The 20,742-nt window shown below is 41.6% G+C and overlaps 1 protein-coding gene across 6 annotated transcripts in view; it reads left to right on the forward strand.

Annotated features, from left to right (window-relative positions):
* The window catches only part of LOC133635118 (discs large homolog 1-like protein), a 210,285-nt gene that overhangs the window by 80,878 nt on the left and 108,665 nt on the right, over positions 1-20,742 (forward strand). The window contains exon 1 of one of the 6 annotated variants that reach the window (XM_062027919.1): positions 16,645-17,712. The exons of the other annotated variants lie outside the window; for them this stretch is intronic. Within the exon in view, the coding sequence (XP_061883903.1) occupies positions 17,443-17,712 (270 nt within the window). The 5' untranslated portion in view covers positions 16,645-17,442. Of the gene's footprint in view, positions 1-16,644; positions 17,713-20,742 lie in introns of those variants that run through there. 6 annotated transcript variants of the gene reach the window in all.

The raw sequence follows: 20,742 nt of genomic DNA on the forward strand, positions 1-20,742 counted from the left end.
TTTTGGCAGTTTTTTAATGTTTTTTTTACAGTGCTTTTTGGGCGCAATAGTCGCAATGACGTAATGACTCCCATTAGCTTCATTACAGATACCTTGTACTTGCCATGTATTACAAATTAGAATGCATCAAAAAAAGACGTGTTCTTGTTTTGCACAGGGATTGTGAATGACAGGTAAAATTCCCCCCAAAATGCAGTTCCCCTCTAAGCCACACACTTTCAGTGTTACTTTTTGTCAAATGCAAATGTTTGTTCCTTTCAGCTTGCTTCTCCACCACAGCAATGCCACCTTATTTTTCTGCTGGTGAAATTTATGATGATAAATGATAAATGGGTTATACTTGTATAGCGCTTTTCTACCTTCAAGGTACTCAAAGCGCTTTGACAGTATTTCCACATTTACCCATTCACACTCACATTCACACATTGATGGCAGGAGCTGCCATGCAAGGCGCTAACCAGCAGCCATCAGAGGCAAAGGGTGAAGTGTCTTGCCCAAGGACACAACGGACGTGACTAGGAAGGTAGAAGGTGGGAATTTAACCCCAGTAACCAGCAACACTCCGATTGCTGGCTCAGCCACTCTACCAACTTCACCACGCCGTCCCTATGACAGGTTTACGTCCACATCCACCCCTTTTGACTGCAGAAAGTTTGCAACCTTTTGCTATGTTAAAGCAAAATAATGTTTATCTTATCAGCTAGCCTGGCATAAGGCATGCGTGTAATGTGGAGGCCAGTAGGGTGTGCTCCAGCCTTACATTATGCCATTAGAACTGTGTTTCGGCCCAATGAACAAAACCCATACGTTTAACTTGTGTGATTGCGCTGATTCGCAGTCATGTTAGGTCCACTTCCCCTCCTCTGGCACTACTGCAATTCTTCTCAAATAATGCAATGCCAGGGGGGTGTGTGTGACTCCAGGGAATATGCTTTATCATGCTCCACTTTGAAAAGCTTTACACTGCAAAATGTGCTCACTGTAGCCATTAATCCTGACTTCCTTTTTTTGATAATAAAATAAATCAGCACAAATTGTTTTATTAATTTTTGTTGTTTAGGTTAAAGTGTTTTATCTCTTGTGCTCTGAAATTAATGTTGCTGATCAAGTTGATTTATTTATTTATTGAGGTTTTTTTTTTTTTCCAGTATCAAATGGTTCACATTGGTCAAGAAAATGTATCGTTTGAATAAGGATGTCTTTATTTTTCTAATTTCAGGCAAATTTAATCAGTTTAAATATTTTCTGTTATAAACTAAAAAGCAATGTTAATACAATTATTATTTCTTGTATTGTTCTCTTTAATGTTAATAAGGATAGAATGGTATTCGGATGTGTATTTGTAACAAATTATACTATTTATATTAGCGGCAGAGAGTGTGAGTGTTTCTTCTTTCTAAAGGGGCGTAACAGAAAATAATTGAGAATCAACTACAGAAATAGTAGTTAATATTAGCGTAGTTAAGACCGGCCATCTAGCGTCAACTAATGCAAGTGAAATGACTAATTTTTTTTACGAATTCCAACAATTTGTGTTTTATCTTTAACAAATGTGTGTTTTACCTGCTATTTGGCTTACCGGTATCTGTGTACATTTATCCATAGTTTTGTTTTTAGTACTTACTAATAATTGTATTTTTCTTAAAACACAGACCAGGAGTGGCAACCATAATTCATGAAACATTTAACATAATGTCAATAAAACTTTGTATTATATTCTAATCCAAGCCTTTAATATGGCAGACTATATGTAATATGGAAAATTGTAAATTGTTCTTTGAGTGCAACAAGAAAAGCCCAATTTGCCCTTTAATTTATATTTTAACCTTGTAAAATTGTTATGTGAGTGCAATAGGAAAGATATGTTTATTGTATTGTAAGATTTTCTGTTAAAAATAGCCAATATTATATTAGAATTTGGAACTCATAACATGTACACCCATCGTTTTCATATCCTCTCGGTTAGTTCAATTTTGCAGATTATACGTACTACTTCATGTGTATTTAAGTACCCTTTTAATTCACTTAAGGAGTATTTGGTGTACATCTTTTTTGTCCTACTAATTTCGGCGGTTCTTGAACTCACCATAGTGTGGACTTTGACGCAACAGTTTGTTTACACGTAAAATTTTCCATTCCTTCTTTATCTCATTTTGTCCACCAAATGTTTCATGCTGTGCGTGAATGCACAAAGGTGCGCTCTGTTGTTTTTGACTTATTAGAGTGCTAATCAGGCATATTTGGTCAGTGCATGACTGCAAGCTAATCAATGCTAACATGTTATTTAGGCTAGCTGTATGTACATATTGCATCATTATGCCTCATTTGCAGGTATATTTCAGCTAATTTAATATCCTTTACTTTAATCATTTTTCGTAGTTCCCTTTATTCGAAAAAGTATCGAAAAGTATCGATATACATTTTGGTACCGGTACCACATTATTGGTATCAGGACAATCCTAGTTCTAAGCAACTGCGTGGGTGTTTGTTTTTTTATGCACAAATTAATCACTTACAGCAGGGTGTTTCAGGAAAGGTGCAGGATGGAGGCATTGACAAGTGAGTAGAATTGGACAGAAATTCCTTTAAAAATTATAGTTATGTCTTAACCCCACATAATGACGACGATAATAAAAAAATAACGACCTTGAAGTTGTAGTAAATATAAAAAGATCTTAGAGGCATGCCTATGTTAGACTTCAAAAAACCCTTGTCTACTTTACATAATAGCCGTTTGTTACCCAGCACAGCAGTGGGCAAATGCACTACAACAAAGTAATTCTTCATTTTGAAAAATATTAAAAGTTTTAATGCTCAAATCAACTGCCGTGAAAGTTCCCCAAAATGTATGCAGAATATATTCAACATGTTCAAACACTTACAAATTTTGATATCACTGGACATTTTCGGCAATAGACATGTTTAAAATGTTATAATATTTAGGTCAAATGTTTAATGTTTAGCTTTTGATTTTAGTTAATTATATATCAAGATAACAATATATTTCATGATATAGTATTTTTTCTTAAAATTATATACGTATATACACACAAAATAAACTTCCGTTCATTGTTAGTCCTTTTATTTATAAAGACACATTTTTATTAAAAGGACAAGATAAGAAAGAACAATTTAAAAAAACAACAATTTATTTAAAGCCAGCCTTTTTTTCGACATACTGAGAGATTGTCCACTCAACAAATGTGAATTTATGAATAGTATCTGGTGTCTGTGGGACTACCTGTCATAAGGGATGTAAAGGCGCGTCGTTTGGAACGACTTTTTGACGGCATGTTTTGCAGTTTACCGTTGTTTGGTCGGCATCTGACTTTTTGAATCCTTCTTTTTGGCAGAAATTCCTCTTGGTGTTTTGCTGGCTTAACTTCCATTGCGCTCTCCTTCTGCGTAATTTTTGACATTCATGCTGCTGCCAGCTCTCGCACACATGGATGTTATCAGCGTTGTAAAGTTGTTTCATGCGACGTAAATAAAGCTGCAGCGTAGCTGCAGTTACATTAGTGGCAACCCAAATGTTAACATTTTGATATACACATAAAGTAAAATTACCAAACATAATTATTAAAATTATTATTATGACAGACAATAATATTGTGCAGCACTACTCAACATTTGTAATGTAGGTTCTTAAGGCATATACAGCAGCATTGCATTTAGCAGTATCTATATTACACAATAAATCTGTAATATTTTCACACCACTCATTGAGATGGTTTTGAAATATATAAACAATGACTTACCATATTTTAATTTAAATGTATACTATTTCTAACCAACAATTTGTCTTTCAAGTGATAGTGGCAATACTTTTACCTTGGACATTTTTCTGACCCTGTAAATTGAAAAACCTGTCTCTCTATCTCCCTCACAGTATTGTATAGATTATATACCCCTCTACTGTATATATCCTAAGTATTTACTAGGGAAGACTGACAAAGCTCTTTGCTTACCAGAATCGAACAATGGACTAATGGAAGTGCTGGGGACGAGCCAAAAATGAACCAATGCAAAAGACAGTAGCACTGACCTGACTATTGTCTGGACTATGCTGCATTTCACTACAGAAAACTGTTGCAAATAATCTTGATAATTCAGTTGATACTTGTAAGGCTAGGACAATTGAATTCCTTCTTAAAGGGAATAATTACAACACAAATGATCACACACAGTAAGAGCGTAATTTACTAAACTCCTAATACCACGTGCTAAACAGCATGTGCAATATATAAAATAGTGTGTACTATTAGAGAGCGTGTTGTGTGCGATTTACTAACACTGCGTGTACAATTGTAAAGTGGCGCAGATCGCCTTATTTAAATGTGGATTTTGCAATTATTATACGGGGCATCACCATGGAGACACAGTCTAATTTACTGCACATTGATGGTATCATCTGTGGCGTTTTTCTATGTTTTCAAACATGCAGGATACATCCACCACTTTTTATGAGCATTTTAGAAGCAGTCCAAAGTGCATCGACAATGAAACCACATTTTCTTTACTTTTTTACTGCCAAAGGTGTGCTCATTGGAGAGAGGCTGCATTTACTTTGCTCGAGACGCAAAAAAATGCATACTTAAAGATGTTGTTATTATATAAAAACTATTTGGAAATATATATTCTATTTGAAAAAAAACCAAACATCATTAAAAACATTTAAGGACATATCAATTGAATTTGTTTTAATCAGCCCACTTAAGTCCTCTGATATAAAATGATAAAATGATGTTGCTGAATACACAATATGTCTAATATTTTTATTTATTTCTGACCGTCCAAAATGTTGACTCTCACACACACACACGCACACACACACGCACACACACGCACACACACGCACACCTTCTTGTATTTGTTACCTTCTTGCCTACCTGTAGTATTATAATTCAAGTCGTAATTTTACTCAACACAAGTAAAAATTTTACAAGAAAAACTGAATATTTGTGCAATATTATGATAAAAGTTGGAGTTTTACTCAATAACAGTAGCAATTTTACAAGAAAAGCTTAACATTTTGGCAATTTTATGAAAAGAGTCATAATTTTACTCGACAAAAGTCACAATTTTATAAGAAAACTAACATTTTGGCAATATTATATTGAATAATCGGAATTTTACTTGGCAAAATTATGACAAAAGTCATCAAAAAAAATACCATTAAGTAATATATTTACATAAAAACGTAATAATTTTACAAGAAAATATTGCAATATTACAGAAACAGAAAGAATATGAGAAATTGTTCCAAATTTTATAAGAAAAAAGTCGACACTTTAAAGGCCTACTGAAATGAAAATTTTCTTATTTAAACGGGGATAGCAGATCCATTCTATGTGTCATACTTGATCATTTCGCGATATTGCCATATTTTTGCTGAAAGGATTTAGTAGAGAACATCGACGATAAAGTTTGCAACTTTTGGTCGCTGATAAAAAAAGCCTTGCCTGTACCGGAAGTACGGTGACGTCGCAGGTTGAAGGGCTCCTCACATTTCCCCATTGTTTACACCAGCAGCGAGAGCGATTTGGACCGCATTACCCCATTAATTTGAGCGAGGATGAAAGATTTGTGGATGAGGAACGTGAGAGTGAAGGACTAGAGTGCTGTGCAGAACGTATCTTTTTTCGCTCTGACCGTAACTTATTGGATTTCACACTTTCTCCTTTTTCTATTGTGGATCACGGATTTGTATTTTAAACCACCTCGGATACTATATCCTCTTGAAAATGAGAGTCGAGAACGCGAAATAGACATTCACAGTGACTTTTATCTCCACGACAATACATCGGTGAAGCACTTTAGCTATGGAGCTAACGTGATAGCATCGTGCTTAAATGCAGATAGAAACAAAATAAATAAGCCCCTGACTGGAAGGATAGACAGAAGATCAACAATACTACTATCAGGAGACACCGAACCAAACACTGGACCTGTAACCACACGGTTAATGCTGTGCCGCCTGTCGAAGCCTAGCAATGCTGTTGCTAATGACGCCATTGAAGCTAATTTAGCTACGGGACCTCGTCAGAGCTATGATAAAAACATTAGCGCTCCACCTACGCCAGCCCTCATCTGCTCATCAACACCCGTGCTCACCTGCGTTCCAGCGATCGACGGCGCAACGAAGGACTTCACCCGATCATCGATGCGGTCGGCGGCTAGCGTCGGATAGCGTGTCTGCTATCCAACTCAAAGTCCTCCTGGTTGTGTTGCTGCAGCCAGCCGCTAATACACGGATCCCACCTACAGCTTTCTTCTTTGCGGTCTCCATTGCTCATTAAACAAATTGCAAAAGATTCACCAACACAGATGTCCAGAATACTGTGGAATTTTGCGATGAAAACAAAGCTGTTTGTATTGTGATACAATGTATACTTCCGCTTCAACCATCGACGTCACGCGCAAATGTCATCATACATAGACGTTTTCAACCGGAAGTTTCCCGGGAAACTTAAAATTGCACTTTATAAGTTAACTCGGCCGTATTGGCATGTGTTGCAATGTTAAGATTTCATCATTGATATATAAACTATCAGACTGCGTGGTCGGTAGTAGTGGGTTTCAGTAGGCCTTTAAGAAAAAGACTGCTTTTAGTAAAAAAAAAAAAAATTGTTGAATTTTTTGTTGAATTATTTTTTAATCTTCATTATTTACTTCAAGTTATTACAGTATGTCTCTATGTAAATATTTTTTTAATACATTTTGGCTAAAGGGGGCAAATTTCAATTCCTTACACACACTTGTTATTACATATGTTGACCAGAGGAGGAGCATTTTTAAAACTGACACACAGTCAATTTGAAAAATCCCTCCTTTTTGGGACCACCCTAATTTTGATAGATTTCACCACCAGGGGTGCAAATGAGACATTCTCTATTAGATGCAATGGTTTTCCGTATTGGGACCATGATTTTGATCCTAACACACACACACGCGTGCGCGCACACGCACACAGACACACACACACACACACACACACACACACACACACACACACACACACATACACGTAGGATGGAGGATTCTCGTCTGTCCATTGCGCAGTGTAGAACTGTGTCCGCTTGCACGTTCATCTGACACGTGCTAAATAAAATGCAATATAGGGCTGGCAAAACAGTGATGAGTGTTGCTAAATCACCTTCTTCTCCTCAAAGTATTGTGGGCGTTTTGTTGATCAGCATATTTTTTGCTAACTAATAAAGACAGAGACGCAAAAATGTATTACACGCTTTAGTCTGCTCACTTAACAGATGCAATCGCAAATAGAACAGCAATGCGTGTGCCGTGTGGTATCAAGTTTGCACATGCTTTTGTACGAGTATGAAAACCTTAAGTAAATCAGGCCCTAAATTGGCCAAAAAAAATTAATATGAGTGTGCCTATGTACTGTACATAGTCAAGTTAAATCCGTAGAAATTATAGAATTTTAATACAGACTTCAGTCAGCCCTTCGAAATAGTTTAGTAACCTTATTGAAAGTGCACTTGTCTGCTCAATAATCTATAACAAGCCTTTACCTATGATGTAAGGGCAAAGTTTGCTCTCTCAGTCTTTCGATATTAAACATGCATGATGTGTGCTTTTTTTTAATTGGTTCTGAAATATTAATAGACTTGGCATTCTCTTGCTGACATTTGACTAGTGGGTAGGGGAAAGTGAAAGATGAACAAAGGCAGGTGTTTTTTATATGGCCAGCATAGCCATACAGTGTGACATGGTTGTATACTGTACGATAGGTACTGCTAGACATTATGATTAAAAATAAGTTAATGATTTGGTTACAGTTAGTTATGTTGTCAGGCACTTAAAGGGGACCTATTATGCAAAACTAACTTTTCTTACCTATAAATACCTGGTTGTGTGTATTTGGGATCGGCATAAGTCCAGAAATGCTAAAATCAAACCATGGAGGTATGGCAAAGTTATTTATAAAACAAGCTTGCCTTCCTTCATACTTCCTTCAAATGAGCCGTATGGAATTTGCCCTATTTGTGACATTTTTCCCAAGTGTGACGTCAGCAGATATCTCCAGATATGGTAAAGATTTAGCCGAAAAGCTTTGCACGTGTCTGCTTGTAGTCAGACTTTTTTTCTACCTCTTGTTTTGTGGCAGACTGGCACATGCATCCTTCGCTGTTGCCATTTCAAATACAAAGTAGCATATAGTTTGAACTTATATGTGTCAGTAAACTCCATATGAAAGCTCTTAAAACTCCAACATGGCTGGCGGGGAGAAGTGGAGGCACATAAATAAGAGCGCCCACAAAACAGCACATCCTAAAGAAACAGTCAGAAAGCGGTCTGCAGGTGGGGTTTAAAACATAATCTGTGCAAAATGTTGACCAAAGAACCACCATTACATGTTATGTAGACCATAAAGAAGTGTTTTAAATGTAGAAAAAAAATCCTAATATGACCCCGACATGCACATTTATAAATATTGAGCTCCGTTTAATATACCTTGGTAATGCTAGGGAGCGGGAGAGGAAGTCGGCCACGGCCATCTGCACCCCCGGTCTGTGGATCAATCTAAAATTGTAGGGTTGTAAAGCTAGGTACCAACAGGTGATCCGTGCGTTGGCATCTTTCATGCAGTAGAGCCACTGGAGGGGTTTGTGGTCTGAGCAGAGACTGAATGAGCGCCCCGGGAGGTAATACCGGAGGGCCCCAACCGCCCACCGGATGGCGAGGCACTCCCTCTCCACAGTACTGTACCTCGCCTCCCGATCGGAGAGCTTCCGGCTGATGTATAGGATGGGGCGGTCGACGCCCTCCACCTGCTGGGACAAAACAGCTCCCAGTCCTCTGCCCGATGCGTCAGCCTGCAGACAAAACGTGAGAAAAAAATCAGGCATGTGCAGGACCGGCTCCTCGCAGATGGCCTTTTTAACCCTCTCAAACGCCTGCTGGCACTGCTCCGTCCACTGGACCAGATCTGGAGCACCCTTGCGGGTGAGGTCAGTGAGTGGGCTGGTCAGGTCCGCAAACCGGGGGATAAACCTCCGGTAGTAACCTGCCAGACCCAAAAACTGCCTCACCTCTTTTTTCGTCTTGGGGGTTGGGCAGGCCGCAATTGCCGCTGTTTTGTCTACCTGTGGGCGCACCTGCCCCCCCTCCCAAGTGGTATCCCAAATACTGTACTTCCCTCCGGCCAACTGCCCCCACCCGCCGCATGTGTTCTTCCCAGCCGATACTCTGGATGATGACATCATCCAGGTAGGCGGCCGCGTATGCAGCGTAAGGGCGCAGCACCCGGTCCATGAGGCGCTGGAACGCAGCAGGCGCACCGAACAAGCCAAACGGAAGTGTTACAAATTGGTATAAACCTTCCGGAGTGGAAAATGCAGTTTTTTCCTTGGACTCTGGCGACAAGGGAATCTGCCAGTAGCCCTTGGTCAAATCCAGTGTCGTAAAAAAGCGAGCAGTGCCCAGCCGATCCAGGAGCTGGTCGACCCGGGGCATTGGGTAGGCGTCAAAACGTGACGAGTGCCCCACCGTGTGGAGTTTTGCTCGCAGGTCCATCACATATTGAATTTCATTTTTGCTGGGGCTTGGACCTTCTTCCCAGCTTTCTTTAATGAGGTCCAGAACCCCGCGCGGCTTCTTGCCACATAATAATTCAAAGGGGGAAAATCCTGTGGAGGCCTGGGGTACCTCCCGCATTGGAAACAGCAGAGGATCCAACCATTTGTGCCATTTCGGTTTGTCCTCGTGCACGAGCTTCCGGATCATGGATTTCAACGTCCTATTCAGCCGCTCCACCAACCCATCAGTCTGAGGGTGGTAGACGCTGGTCCGAATGGATTTGATCCCCAATAATCCATATAGCTCCTTTATCGTGCGTGACATAAAGGACGTGCCCTGGTCAGTCAGAATCTCTTTCGGGATTCCAACTCGGGAGGTGACCTGAAACTGCGCTTGCGCTACACTCTTTGCAGAGATGGAGCGCAGCGGCACTGCTTCAGGATAACGAGTTGCGTAATCCACAAGGACTAGTGTAAAACGATATCCCCGTGTGCTCCGGTGAAATGGTCCGATGAGGTCCATGCCAATCCGCTCAAACGAGACCTCCATGAGTCGTAATGGGCGCAAAGGCGCCCTGGGGGTGGTCGCTGGATTGACCAGCTGGCAGTCCGGGCAGGCAGCGCAACAGCGGCGCACGTCTGCCCGGATGCCTGGCCAATAGAAACGGACCATTACCCGGTGGAGTGTCTTATCATACCCCATGTGTGATAAGACGTTCGCATGTTCACCCCATGGTGAACATGCGCCGCCTGGAAAACTATTTCCCGACGGCGATTCGGGACCAACAACTGGGTGATCTCCTCTCCGGTTTTAGTGTCACGGCTCACTCGGTATAATCTATCTCTAATAATAGCAAAATGAGGGAATACCCGCGCACCAGCTGACCATCGATGGAAACCACCTGGTCCGAGGCCGCGCGCAGTGTCATCCTGGGACTGCTCGAGGGGGAAATCCTCCGTAGGGTGCCAGTGGGGGGGCGGGGGGGTACTTCCCGCGAAGCCCCCACAGGTTCCCCATTGGCAGTGTCAGATGAACCCGCGTCGCCCCTGAGAACCGCGCGGATATTCCCCTTTCCTACGGGCCGTGAACGCACCCCTACACATTGCGTCACTAAATGGTTAAACCCCGGCCAATTTGTACCCAAAATTACAGGGTGCGTAAGGTGCGCACTTACAGCAACCTTTACATTATGTTTTTGCTCTCCGTATTGAATTTCAACCGGCACCACAGGGTATTCGTGCACATCCCCATGAACACGTCTAATTTTCACCCGTGCTGTCTCAAAGCCCCGGGTCAAACCAGGTTCTGGTGAATCACGGACTGCTCGCACCCCGAATCCACCATCGGCCGGTATGTACCCCCCTCCCTACCGGTATACAGTACGTCTCACCCGGGCCGGGGGAGGGCGCCGGAGGGCCGGCCACCCGGATCACCTGCCTCACCTCCACCCGCGGAGGTCCCTGACACACGTGACCGGGCCGCCCATGCCTCCAGCACGTCTGCCCAGGCGTTTGAGGGGCCGTCTGCACGGGAAGTAACGTATTTGCAGGAGCCGGGACCCGCGAGGACACACATAACCCCAAGTTCGCCGCACGCCGCCGGTTCCACGGCCTCCTCTCTCCGCACGCTCGCTATGCGCGGTGCCGGTGCGGGGCGCGTGGGGTTCTGTGAAGACAAAGCAGAGGGAGAGTCACGTGCACAGCGCTGTGGGACCGGGGACCCCTCCTCCTTCCGCTGCGCGCTTGGTCCGCGTGGTGTTGGGGCCAGTCGCGCCTAGGGGTGCACCCCCAGGTGGTCCTCGGCGAGGGTCACCGCTGATGCCAGGTCTCGGGGCCGGTGATACCGGACCCAGGTCGCCGTCCGCGCAGGGATCGCCTCCAGGAACTGCTCCAGGAACTGCTCCACGATCAGCCGCTCCATCACCTGGTCGTCTCCCTCCTGCAGCTGCAGCCAGCGCGTCGCTGCCTCTCGGAGCCGTTGACCCAACACGAACGGGAGGTCCTCTGTCCCCAGGCGCATCGTCCGGAACCGGCGTCGGTGGTCTTCGGTGGTGCACCCGGTCCGGACCAGCACCGCACTCCTCAGGTACGGGAAGCATAAGCGGTAGGCCGCCGGTAGGCCAAGCGCCGCTCGCTGCGCTTCCCCCGCCGGCAGCGACAAGAGTCTTACTCCCCATTCCAGGCACTGGCGGAGGACTTATGTCACATGAGAAGACTGGCTTCAGGCAGGAAACATGAAAAACAGAATAGATTTTAGGAGCCGGAATCTTCAGCCGACCCACCACTGGGTTGACCCTTCGCTGGACAAGGAAAGGACCAACAAATCTGGGAGACAGCTTCTTCAGTTCCACCGCCAATGGGAGATCCCGATACGATAACCAGACCAGGTAAACCATTGGGAGCAGGTAGGCTGTGTCTGTTGGCCAGAATCTTTCACTGGCAGCGCGACCTGAGAGCAAGCCGAGCATATACGGCACTTTGGTGGAGTCAGTGGAATATGTATGAAGTTGCTCAGCGAAAACCAAGGAACATTTATGAATAAACAATTTACACAGTTCAAAATCCCCCTCATGTTGGCTTCCCGGAGAGGGAAGTTGAATGACGGAGCTAGAGCGGCCGCTTCTACATAGGCCTTCGCAGTGGGGGTAGGATGAGCGATGGTCAGGGCGTGCATGTCTCTGATTGATTTTCTGCCCTTGTGCTGTCAAAGCCAAATAAATATGTTCCTGTTCTGCAGAATCCATTATATGGTTGTTTTACTCTGTCAGACTGTGGTCTAGGCAGGGCAAATAATGGATCCCACAATGTGGCAGAGAAGAGGACTGTGGAAAAACTAGTGAGCATCCTGGATGATGCCAGTCACCCTCTGCATACCGTTGTCAGTAGCCAGAGGAGCCTGTTCAGTGCAAGACTGTTTCATCCCAAGTGCAGGACTAATAGACTCAAAAACTCCTTTGTCCCACACGCCATTAGACTGTACAACTCCTCTCTGTGGGCGAGGGGGGTACTAGGATGACAGGGGATGCAAAACAATAACAGTGAAATACTTTTTCATAACATGGTCACTACTGCCTAGTTTCTCTTGTTATATTCTTATTTTACTGTTATATTTTTATTCTCATCGTTGCTTTTTATTTTTATTCTATTGTAATATTTTTCTATTTTTTCTCCATGTATACCCCCATTATTTACTTTTTACTTTTTACAATTTTGTACACTGCTGCTGGAATTTAAATTTTCCTGAAGGAACTTTCCTGAAGGAATCAATAAAGTACTATCTATCTATCTATCTATCTATGCAGAGCAGAGGTCAGAGTGGATTGGTGAAGTGCATTTAGTACACAGTTCAGGGAACTAACAAAAAACTACGGTGCAAGTGAAACTAAAAGAAAACTTGCACTGCGAAAAAAGCTACAACAATCAAATTGCAGACATATCACAAACCAGAGAACTATCAGGCGGGCCAAAAAGGCTACTGTAACTGCAAGGTAGGGCTGGAATAAGCATGGGCCAACAAGAGTACATGTGGCCGTCAAAAGTGGCAGAAAAACAATAGACCCACAACTCAACTGCAGCAGGACAGGTGATTAAAAAGGGACGCTGATGCGAATCACCTTGCGTAGCTCCATTAGCTCCGCCCAGCCCAGGGAGAGTCAGCTAAATGAAGGGAACCCAAATAAAGGCTGCAAAGACCAGTGTCACAGAATGTGACAGAACCTCCTTCATTTCTCAATGACTGATAGTTTAAAAAAGTACCAATGATTGTCACACACACCAGGTGTGGTGAAATTTGTCCTCTGCATTTGACCCATCCTCTTGTTCACCCCCTGGGAGGTGAGGGGAGCAGTGAGCAACAGCGGTGCCGCGCCCGGCAATCATTTTTGGTGATTTAACCCCCAATTCCAACCCTCGATGCTGAGTGCCAAGCAGGGAGGCAATGGGCCCCATTTTTATAGTCTTTGGTATGACTATGTTGCATGTTCACACTTACGCTAATTCATGAATAATTTTATAAACGGGAAATACAAATATAGAAAATACAATGAATAATATTAATGAGCTAATAAATTGGCTATGTGTGCTGTGTCTTAAAGAAGGGCTCTTATTGGTGCATTGTTTTAGTACTTTACTACATTTGTTTCACAATTCTACACCTCTTGTTGATATGCAAAACAATGTTTTGAATTGTGCTGGCAAAAAGATTATATTCATTTTCACCTTGCGGCTGTACTTCTCTCTTGTTGAATACTGTACTGTAAATGGTTGTATATTGTTGATTGATATATTATAGATGTTTGAAAATGTGCCTTTTTCAATATTTGTAATTTTAACAAAGGAAGGTTTGGTCTCAATAATGACATTTACATAAAATCTTTATCGATCCGATCACATGTATTAGCTCTAATTATTTCAATTTATCTATGGTGAATACTACAGTATTGACAATTTAACAATAATTTAGCAATTCATTATTCTATTTTGTTACATACAATTGTTTGATCAAAACAATGTCAATAGTACACAATAACTTAACAAAAGCAAAAATTACAATCTGCTACTCGTTGAAATGTCTTCCCTCAAAGTCCTCCTGGATCCAGGGAATAATTCCCTGAGTTTGTAAACAAAAACACCAAAAAAATTATATTGACAAAATAAAAATATTTACCTAATCACTCTAGTATCTATCTTATACTGATACTCCCCTTGATATCGACAACCAATTCATGAATCGATCCGCCCTTGTCTTACAATAATGACATACCAACATTTGCTATCTTACAATCACTCTAGACTCTTTTTAATTTGATTGCTTGTTTCCTGTTAATATCTGCTTACTTTCTGCTGTAACAGGGTTCCATCTACACTTCCTAAACTTTACCAGGCACTTCTTGGTGTTGTTAAAAACTACCATAGCGGTTAGCTTAATTATTAGCATGTGTGCTCCCGGCTTGAACTTTGTGTGTAACATGTTTAGCCTCGTCCTCTAGTAATAACGATACTTGATAATGATACTCAAGATAGTAAGAAACTGAGTTATTTTGCAGTAATGGAGGTGATTATTATTAGCTTAGGGGAGTGGCTCCACTCTGTGTATAGAGACACATAATTAGCTGCTAGCCGCTTGTCAGCCAGGGGACTAAAAATGAATACAGTGTCAGCCAGAGGGAACTGCCGTTAGTAATCAGCATTTGAAAGTATTAATCGACAATGTGGATCGCATAATTTTTTAGCAAAAATCGACCGATACAGATTGAAGGTCAATAGATCAGCACATCCCTACAATTGAGCCTTAATTGCACCTCACAAATGTGTGCTGCATGATTTTTGACCTTTGCTTTCTTTTGTGCCATTAAAAAAAATAAAATATGTCCTACAGTTAATAGCAACTGTCAGCTGCTGTATCTCACGGTTAGGTAGATGCTTAAAAGAGCACTCACGTTTAAACATTGTTACCAGTCTTCTCCCTGGTTCAAACCTTCACACACAGAGAAAAAGAACAAAGCCAAGGCGTAAGGGTGGTGTTTGGAGTAATTTTTTTTCAACTGTTTAAACTCTGAATGGCAGCCATCCGTTCTTTTAACTCTTCTGTATGCAGAGGTCTCTCCTATCTATGGGGCACGACATGTTTTACAAAATATAATTGATCATTTTGGCAAATATAGGCATTTATTTATTCAATCTGTTTTTTTATAAGCATTAATGATAACACAAGCTACCTGGTGGTGTTTTCATTATATGTTTTAGTTTGACAAATGTAAATTTTAGCAAATTGCAAACCACCTCTTTATGTGACCCACTGTCTCATTCAAAGTTTGTGTGATAAACTATATGTATTGAACATACTTTAGTGCTATAAGGATTATTTACATAATGAACAAAAACAGCTGCATCAGTACAAACATCTGTATAAGAACAATATCATTGGCATGTTCAGTGTAACATCTTTGCATACATGCTTCCCATACACTTTTTTACATCTTGTCAGGAAAGACATCCTACGGCAGTACTGCCCTCAAAATCCTCAAAGCCTTTTTCATATTCTACTAGAGCAGATTTGTTATCATAAGGTAAATATCATGAAACATCTCTTTAGATGTTTAGAAACAATACGTTTATCAGTCAGTACCAGGTGTAAATCAGGACCAGGAAGCTGTTGCCATAGTTATGGTTCCCAAGGAAACACAGGAGGAAGCTGTAACAGGGGTCCTGAGCCACTTGCAGTTAATCCTTAGGGACGATACAATAGCTGTTGATCTGTTTGGCCAATTGTTAACTCAGGATTCAAAAAATGCTGATACGAATCAGTTTAATTCTGCTACTAAACTCTAACTTCAGCAAAGGGAAGTGTGAAATTGTTCTGATAACGCTTGACTTTGTGCTTTCCAGATGCATGCATGATGATTAAACGCTTGGAAAAGTCTTCCTGCTGTACTCGCAAAAATTATTTTGAGGACTCTGGCTGTCTGCTCCCGGGTTAAATCTTTGCCCGGAAACATCCTGTTGGAGTCTAAGCATGCAAGTCTGTGTGTTTTTGGGTGTATGTTCGTGTGAGAGAAAGTGAGTGTGAATGTGTGGGAGAGCTGGGTGATGCAATATCTGGAAAAAGCCCAAGAAGAAGAACATAAGCAAGCACTAAAACAGCCTACCGAGTGATGTTTGCTTATGTCACGACATTAGTTAACCTGTTTGGTGCCGCAAATCTATGTGGCTGCAACTACTGTTGGTGAACATCTTTAATTTTACACACATTTTGGCGATGTTGATATATTTATTACCATGACAACCAGCAACAAGCATCAATCCATGTGTATGTGCAGGTACACATACGTGTCTTTTAATGAGAGTGCATTTAGAACAGATTTTCCCATATCGTTGGTTGTTGGAGCACAAAGGCGTGGCTTTAACTAGTAATGGTTTCTGCCAGTGACAAAGGCTGAGAGGTGTCAAATTGCAGCTTCAAAAGACTCTATAAGACAATTTAGCAGAGAGAGAGAGAGAGAGAGAGAGAGAGAGAGAGAGAGAGAGAGAGAGAGAGAGAGTGGGTGGAGGTGAGCTCGGAAAAGAGGAAGAGAGACAGCATAATTTACTGAGAGATGGGAAGAGAGTGACTTAGAGTGAGATGAGATATGTAGGAGGGACGAGGTAGAAGCTGAAGAGTTGCAGCATGATTCTTTAACCCATCCTCCCACTTCAGAATGCCTGCATCTGTCCAGCTACTCATCTGCCCCATACTCCATCCAATCGTTTTTAATGGGTGCGCACAAAAAGGCAGAGGGGCGACTGACCGGCCATCTCCTTGAAACATCAGTCAGAGAGGAGAGAAGGAAGTGGGTAAGGAGGTGGGTTTGGAGGAGAACAGAGAAGAAGAGTGAGTTCCTTTAAATGATCAAGTGTTATTTATATGTTGTGCAGCCCACACTCTATATCTTGCCATTTGTTGATGGTTGGGTTCAAGAGAGAAGATTTCAAGAAATGGCGATGCTTAAGCTTTCTCCAAGCTAGGAAGAAGTTGGGACAATGGACGAATTGATGGACGAAAAGCTGCTGATCAAATGGACTGGACGCACAAAGAAAGCCTGATGTTCCAACTGTAAATGGACGCTTTTACTTCCTACCTCATGCGAATCTCTTTGATTGCCAGCTGCTCTTGTGATATTTGGGGAGCTTAAGAAGACACAAGCAATGGGAATTGGTAAAAGGAAATTGAACATACAAACGCCACATTAATTATTTGCAAAATGTGGTTAAAGTAGCGTGACAAGGTTGTACTATCACGTTGATGGCAAATCCATACTGGCTAGGGAAAATACATCAACTCATGAAGCAATGGAAAAGTGGTACAAGATGAACTCTTGATTGACATTCAGATGAAAAAAAGCTAAAGCAGACAGCAGAGAAGATGAACTATATTTTTGGGAACAATACTCTTTACCCCCGCAGTGGGAGAGGGGGTGGAACCTCTGGGGGTCAAGGTGCAGGGATAGGAGTCAAGCAAAAGTTCGGACCCAAACGTGGCTCCTCCGAGGAGCTAGCACCTCCACACAACTCCTCCCCCTCCACCTCGTCTCCTGCTTCCTCCTCTCCTTCTACATCCTCCTCCCGCTGGCAACAGCTCCTTATGTTCTTCTCCAAAAGGAGTGCCTTCACTGACTGTATTACTTCAAACCAGGTAACACAAGTCACATGCTATTTGTGTGTGTGTGTGTGTGTGTGTGTGTGTGTGTGTGTGTGTGTGTGTGTGTGTGTGTGTGTGTGTGTGTGTGTGTGTGTGTGTGTGTGTGTGTGTGTGTGTGTGTGTGTGTGTGTGTGGATTTGCTCGAGGGAGGGCAGGGGATCAGTTTGGGAAGTGTAATTTAAGATGGGTTTTTGTGTTGTGTGTGTGTGTGTGTGTGTGTGTGTGTGTGTGTGTGTGTGTGTGTGTGTGTGTGTGTGTGTGTGTGTGTGTGTGTGTGTGTGTGTGTGTGTGTGTGTGTGTGCGTGCGTGCGTGCGTGCGTGCATGTATGTAAGTGTGTGTAAATGGGTTATACTTGTATAGCGCCTTTCTACCTTCAAGGTACTCAAAGCGCTTTGACATTATTTGCACATTCACCCATTCACACATACATTCACACACTGATGGCAGGAGCTGCCATGCAAGGCCCTAACCACGACCCATCAGGAGCAAGGGTGAAGTGTCTTGCCCAAGGACACAACAGTCGTGACTAGGATGGTCCCCAAACAAGTTATTAGAAATACTCCTAGTTCGAGTCTCTTTCATAACATTGGCAGACACTGTTTAAAGTCAGGTTTAGGCAGCTGTGTGCGTCATTGAACTATTTGATGGAAATGAGCTCGGACATTGTATGAGACACAATAAGCTGAGATTTTTTGCATGGCAAAGTTTGAATTTAGATCAACAGACCAATGGCATGAGATGGTTAGGCCATATTGAATAAAAATATCGCTACAAAAAAGTTAAAACGAGTTTGCCGAACAGATGAATTTCAGTGTACAGTGTATTGTATTGACTTAAGTTCATGTACATACTATAAACATACACACACTACTCAATAATGACATATTCCCAGGGATAGCAACACTAAACCAGATCCTATATTCGGTTTGTATAGTATAACACAGGATGTTAAAAAGGTCAGAATATCCCACTGATCTTCTTCAAACTTAATATAAAGTAGAATATATTAAAGATAATAATTAAAAAGTATATCCCACTAGATGTCCAGGATTCGTCGACATTGTCAACAAATGTCAATAAAAAAATTTGTCGCAGACAAATACATTTGTCGACATACGTCGTGACGTCTCCGCTCGTGTTTTTCCATAGGGCACGCGCCCTGCAGACACGCGTCTGCACCGCCACTCGCATCTACATCGCGGCTGAAAACTTGGTAAAGTGTGGGAATATTTCCTCCTATTGTTGTTAAAAAAATATGAATTCCTTGCCAATTTTCCAAAGCATATTTTGCTTTTATCACACTATATCTGTGATATGGGAGCATTAAAAGTGGATGAATGTCGGACATCTGGAGGATGCGGTCTCAACTCAGTTAGACAGTTAGCTTGTACCTTACCTTGCTAGCTAGCTAACAAGTGTAAGACGAAGTTGTGTGAAAAACAAATTTAAATGTCATTTTAGCCAAAGTCAAAGAGCCAAACTTAGTTTAAATCAATTGAAGTGCTTTTAAAGCAGCGTCAATTTGTAATGCAACAAAGAAAGGCACAATATCGAACGCAATCGCACGCACGCACACACACACACACACACACACACACACACACACACACACACACACACACACACACACACACACACACACACACACACACACACACACACACACACACACACACACACACACACACACACACACACACACTAAACATTAGGCACCAATGTGCCAGTATCATAAGATTAAACATACAATCTATTAGATAGATAGCTAAATGTTAAGAATTAATCAATGATACACATATTTGCATTGAGTCTATCGGAGTGCTAAAAATGCCAGGAGTTAATATATCAGTGTGCATCTTTTTAAATACATTATTATTTCTTTTTTGAACATATTAGTTTTGTTATTTTATTTTGTGACTTTTCCTGTGCTTACTTTTAAGTGGACAAAAGTTTAATAGTTATTACAATATTTTAACAGCCTAATGAGCAGCAGTTACAGTAAAAATACATATTTATGAACAAATTATTCACCTTTGTTGTTAGTAAGCGAATGCGTACAAATATCTCAAGCTGAATTCAAAAGTTGATGGCTAAATTAGAATATGTGTATGCTTTATAATTCGACTAATCGCTAAGATAGTCGATGACTAGTCGATTATCAAAATAGTTGTTAGTTGCAGCCCTATATCACACCTAAAATATGTTGTAACAGCTGACCTCGAATGTGGTTTCATGCTTTTGTCATTGCATGTGTGTTGCAATATTGAACCACATAAATGCGGTTTTGCTCTAGTCCAGGGGTGTCAAATGTATGGCTCGTGGGACATATCAGGCCCGCAAACAGGTTTAATCCGGCCGGCGTGCCGCAATATTTGTTTGCTGAGTATAAAAATGAGCTGCAATTTATTAATGAAAGAAACTGCTATTCTAAATGTGTACATATGTCACAATAGCAATTCCAGTGTAACCCACATTACACTGTTTAAACATGACATGTAAGCACCCTCTGGATTGGCTGAAGCTACTCCAGTCAGCGCAGGTGCACAAAATCAGATGCTCCTGTTGTGGCTGGCGGCTGACTAATGCTGTAGCGAAGCACAATAAAAAATTGTATTGTAAATAATCCACTCAACAGATAAAATAAGATGGTAAGATGCAAAGACTTAAGTCAACATGACCATCATCTTTCTCGTAGTTAGAGTTCCGTGCAACACTTGCAATTGGTTGATGGTGCGATGTGCACCCTGAACTCCATTGTAAAAATGTGAGTTTCTACATTTGTTGTTTGTTCTATTATATTTTATGCTTGAATGTACCATGTTCACATTTGTGTTGTGGCACTTTTGGAGGTCACAAGTTTCTGCCGGTAGGGGGAAACACTGTGGCTTCTCCAAACACATTTTTAATGATGAACTGCCAACATGAGAATGCTAAACAGGAAATGCTTACAGTTTAATGGCTTTGTAAATACATTGAGTAAAATGTCTAAGCTCATAGTGTTCCTCATAGTGTTTTAGAAACTG

This window comes from Entelurus aequoreus, linkage group LG19 (assembly GCF_033978785.1).
Source record: "Entelurus aequoreus isolate RoL-2023_Sb linkage group LG19, RoL_Eaeq_v1.1, whole genome shotgun sequence".
NCBI classification, from domain to species: domain Eukaryota; kingdom Metazoa; phylum Chordata; class Actinopteri; order Syngnathiformes; family Syngnathidae; genus Entelurus; species Entelurus aequoreus.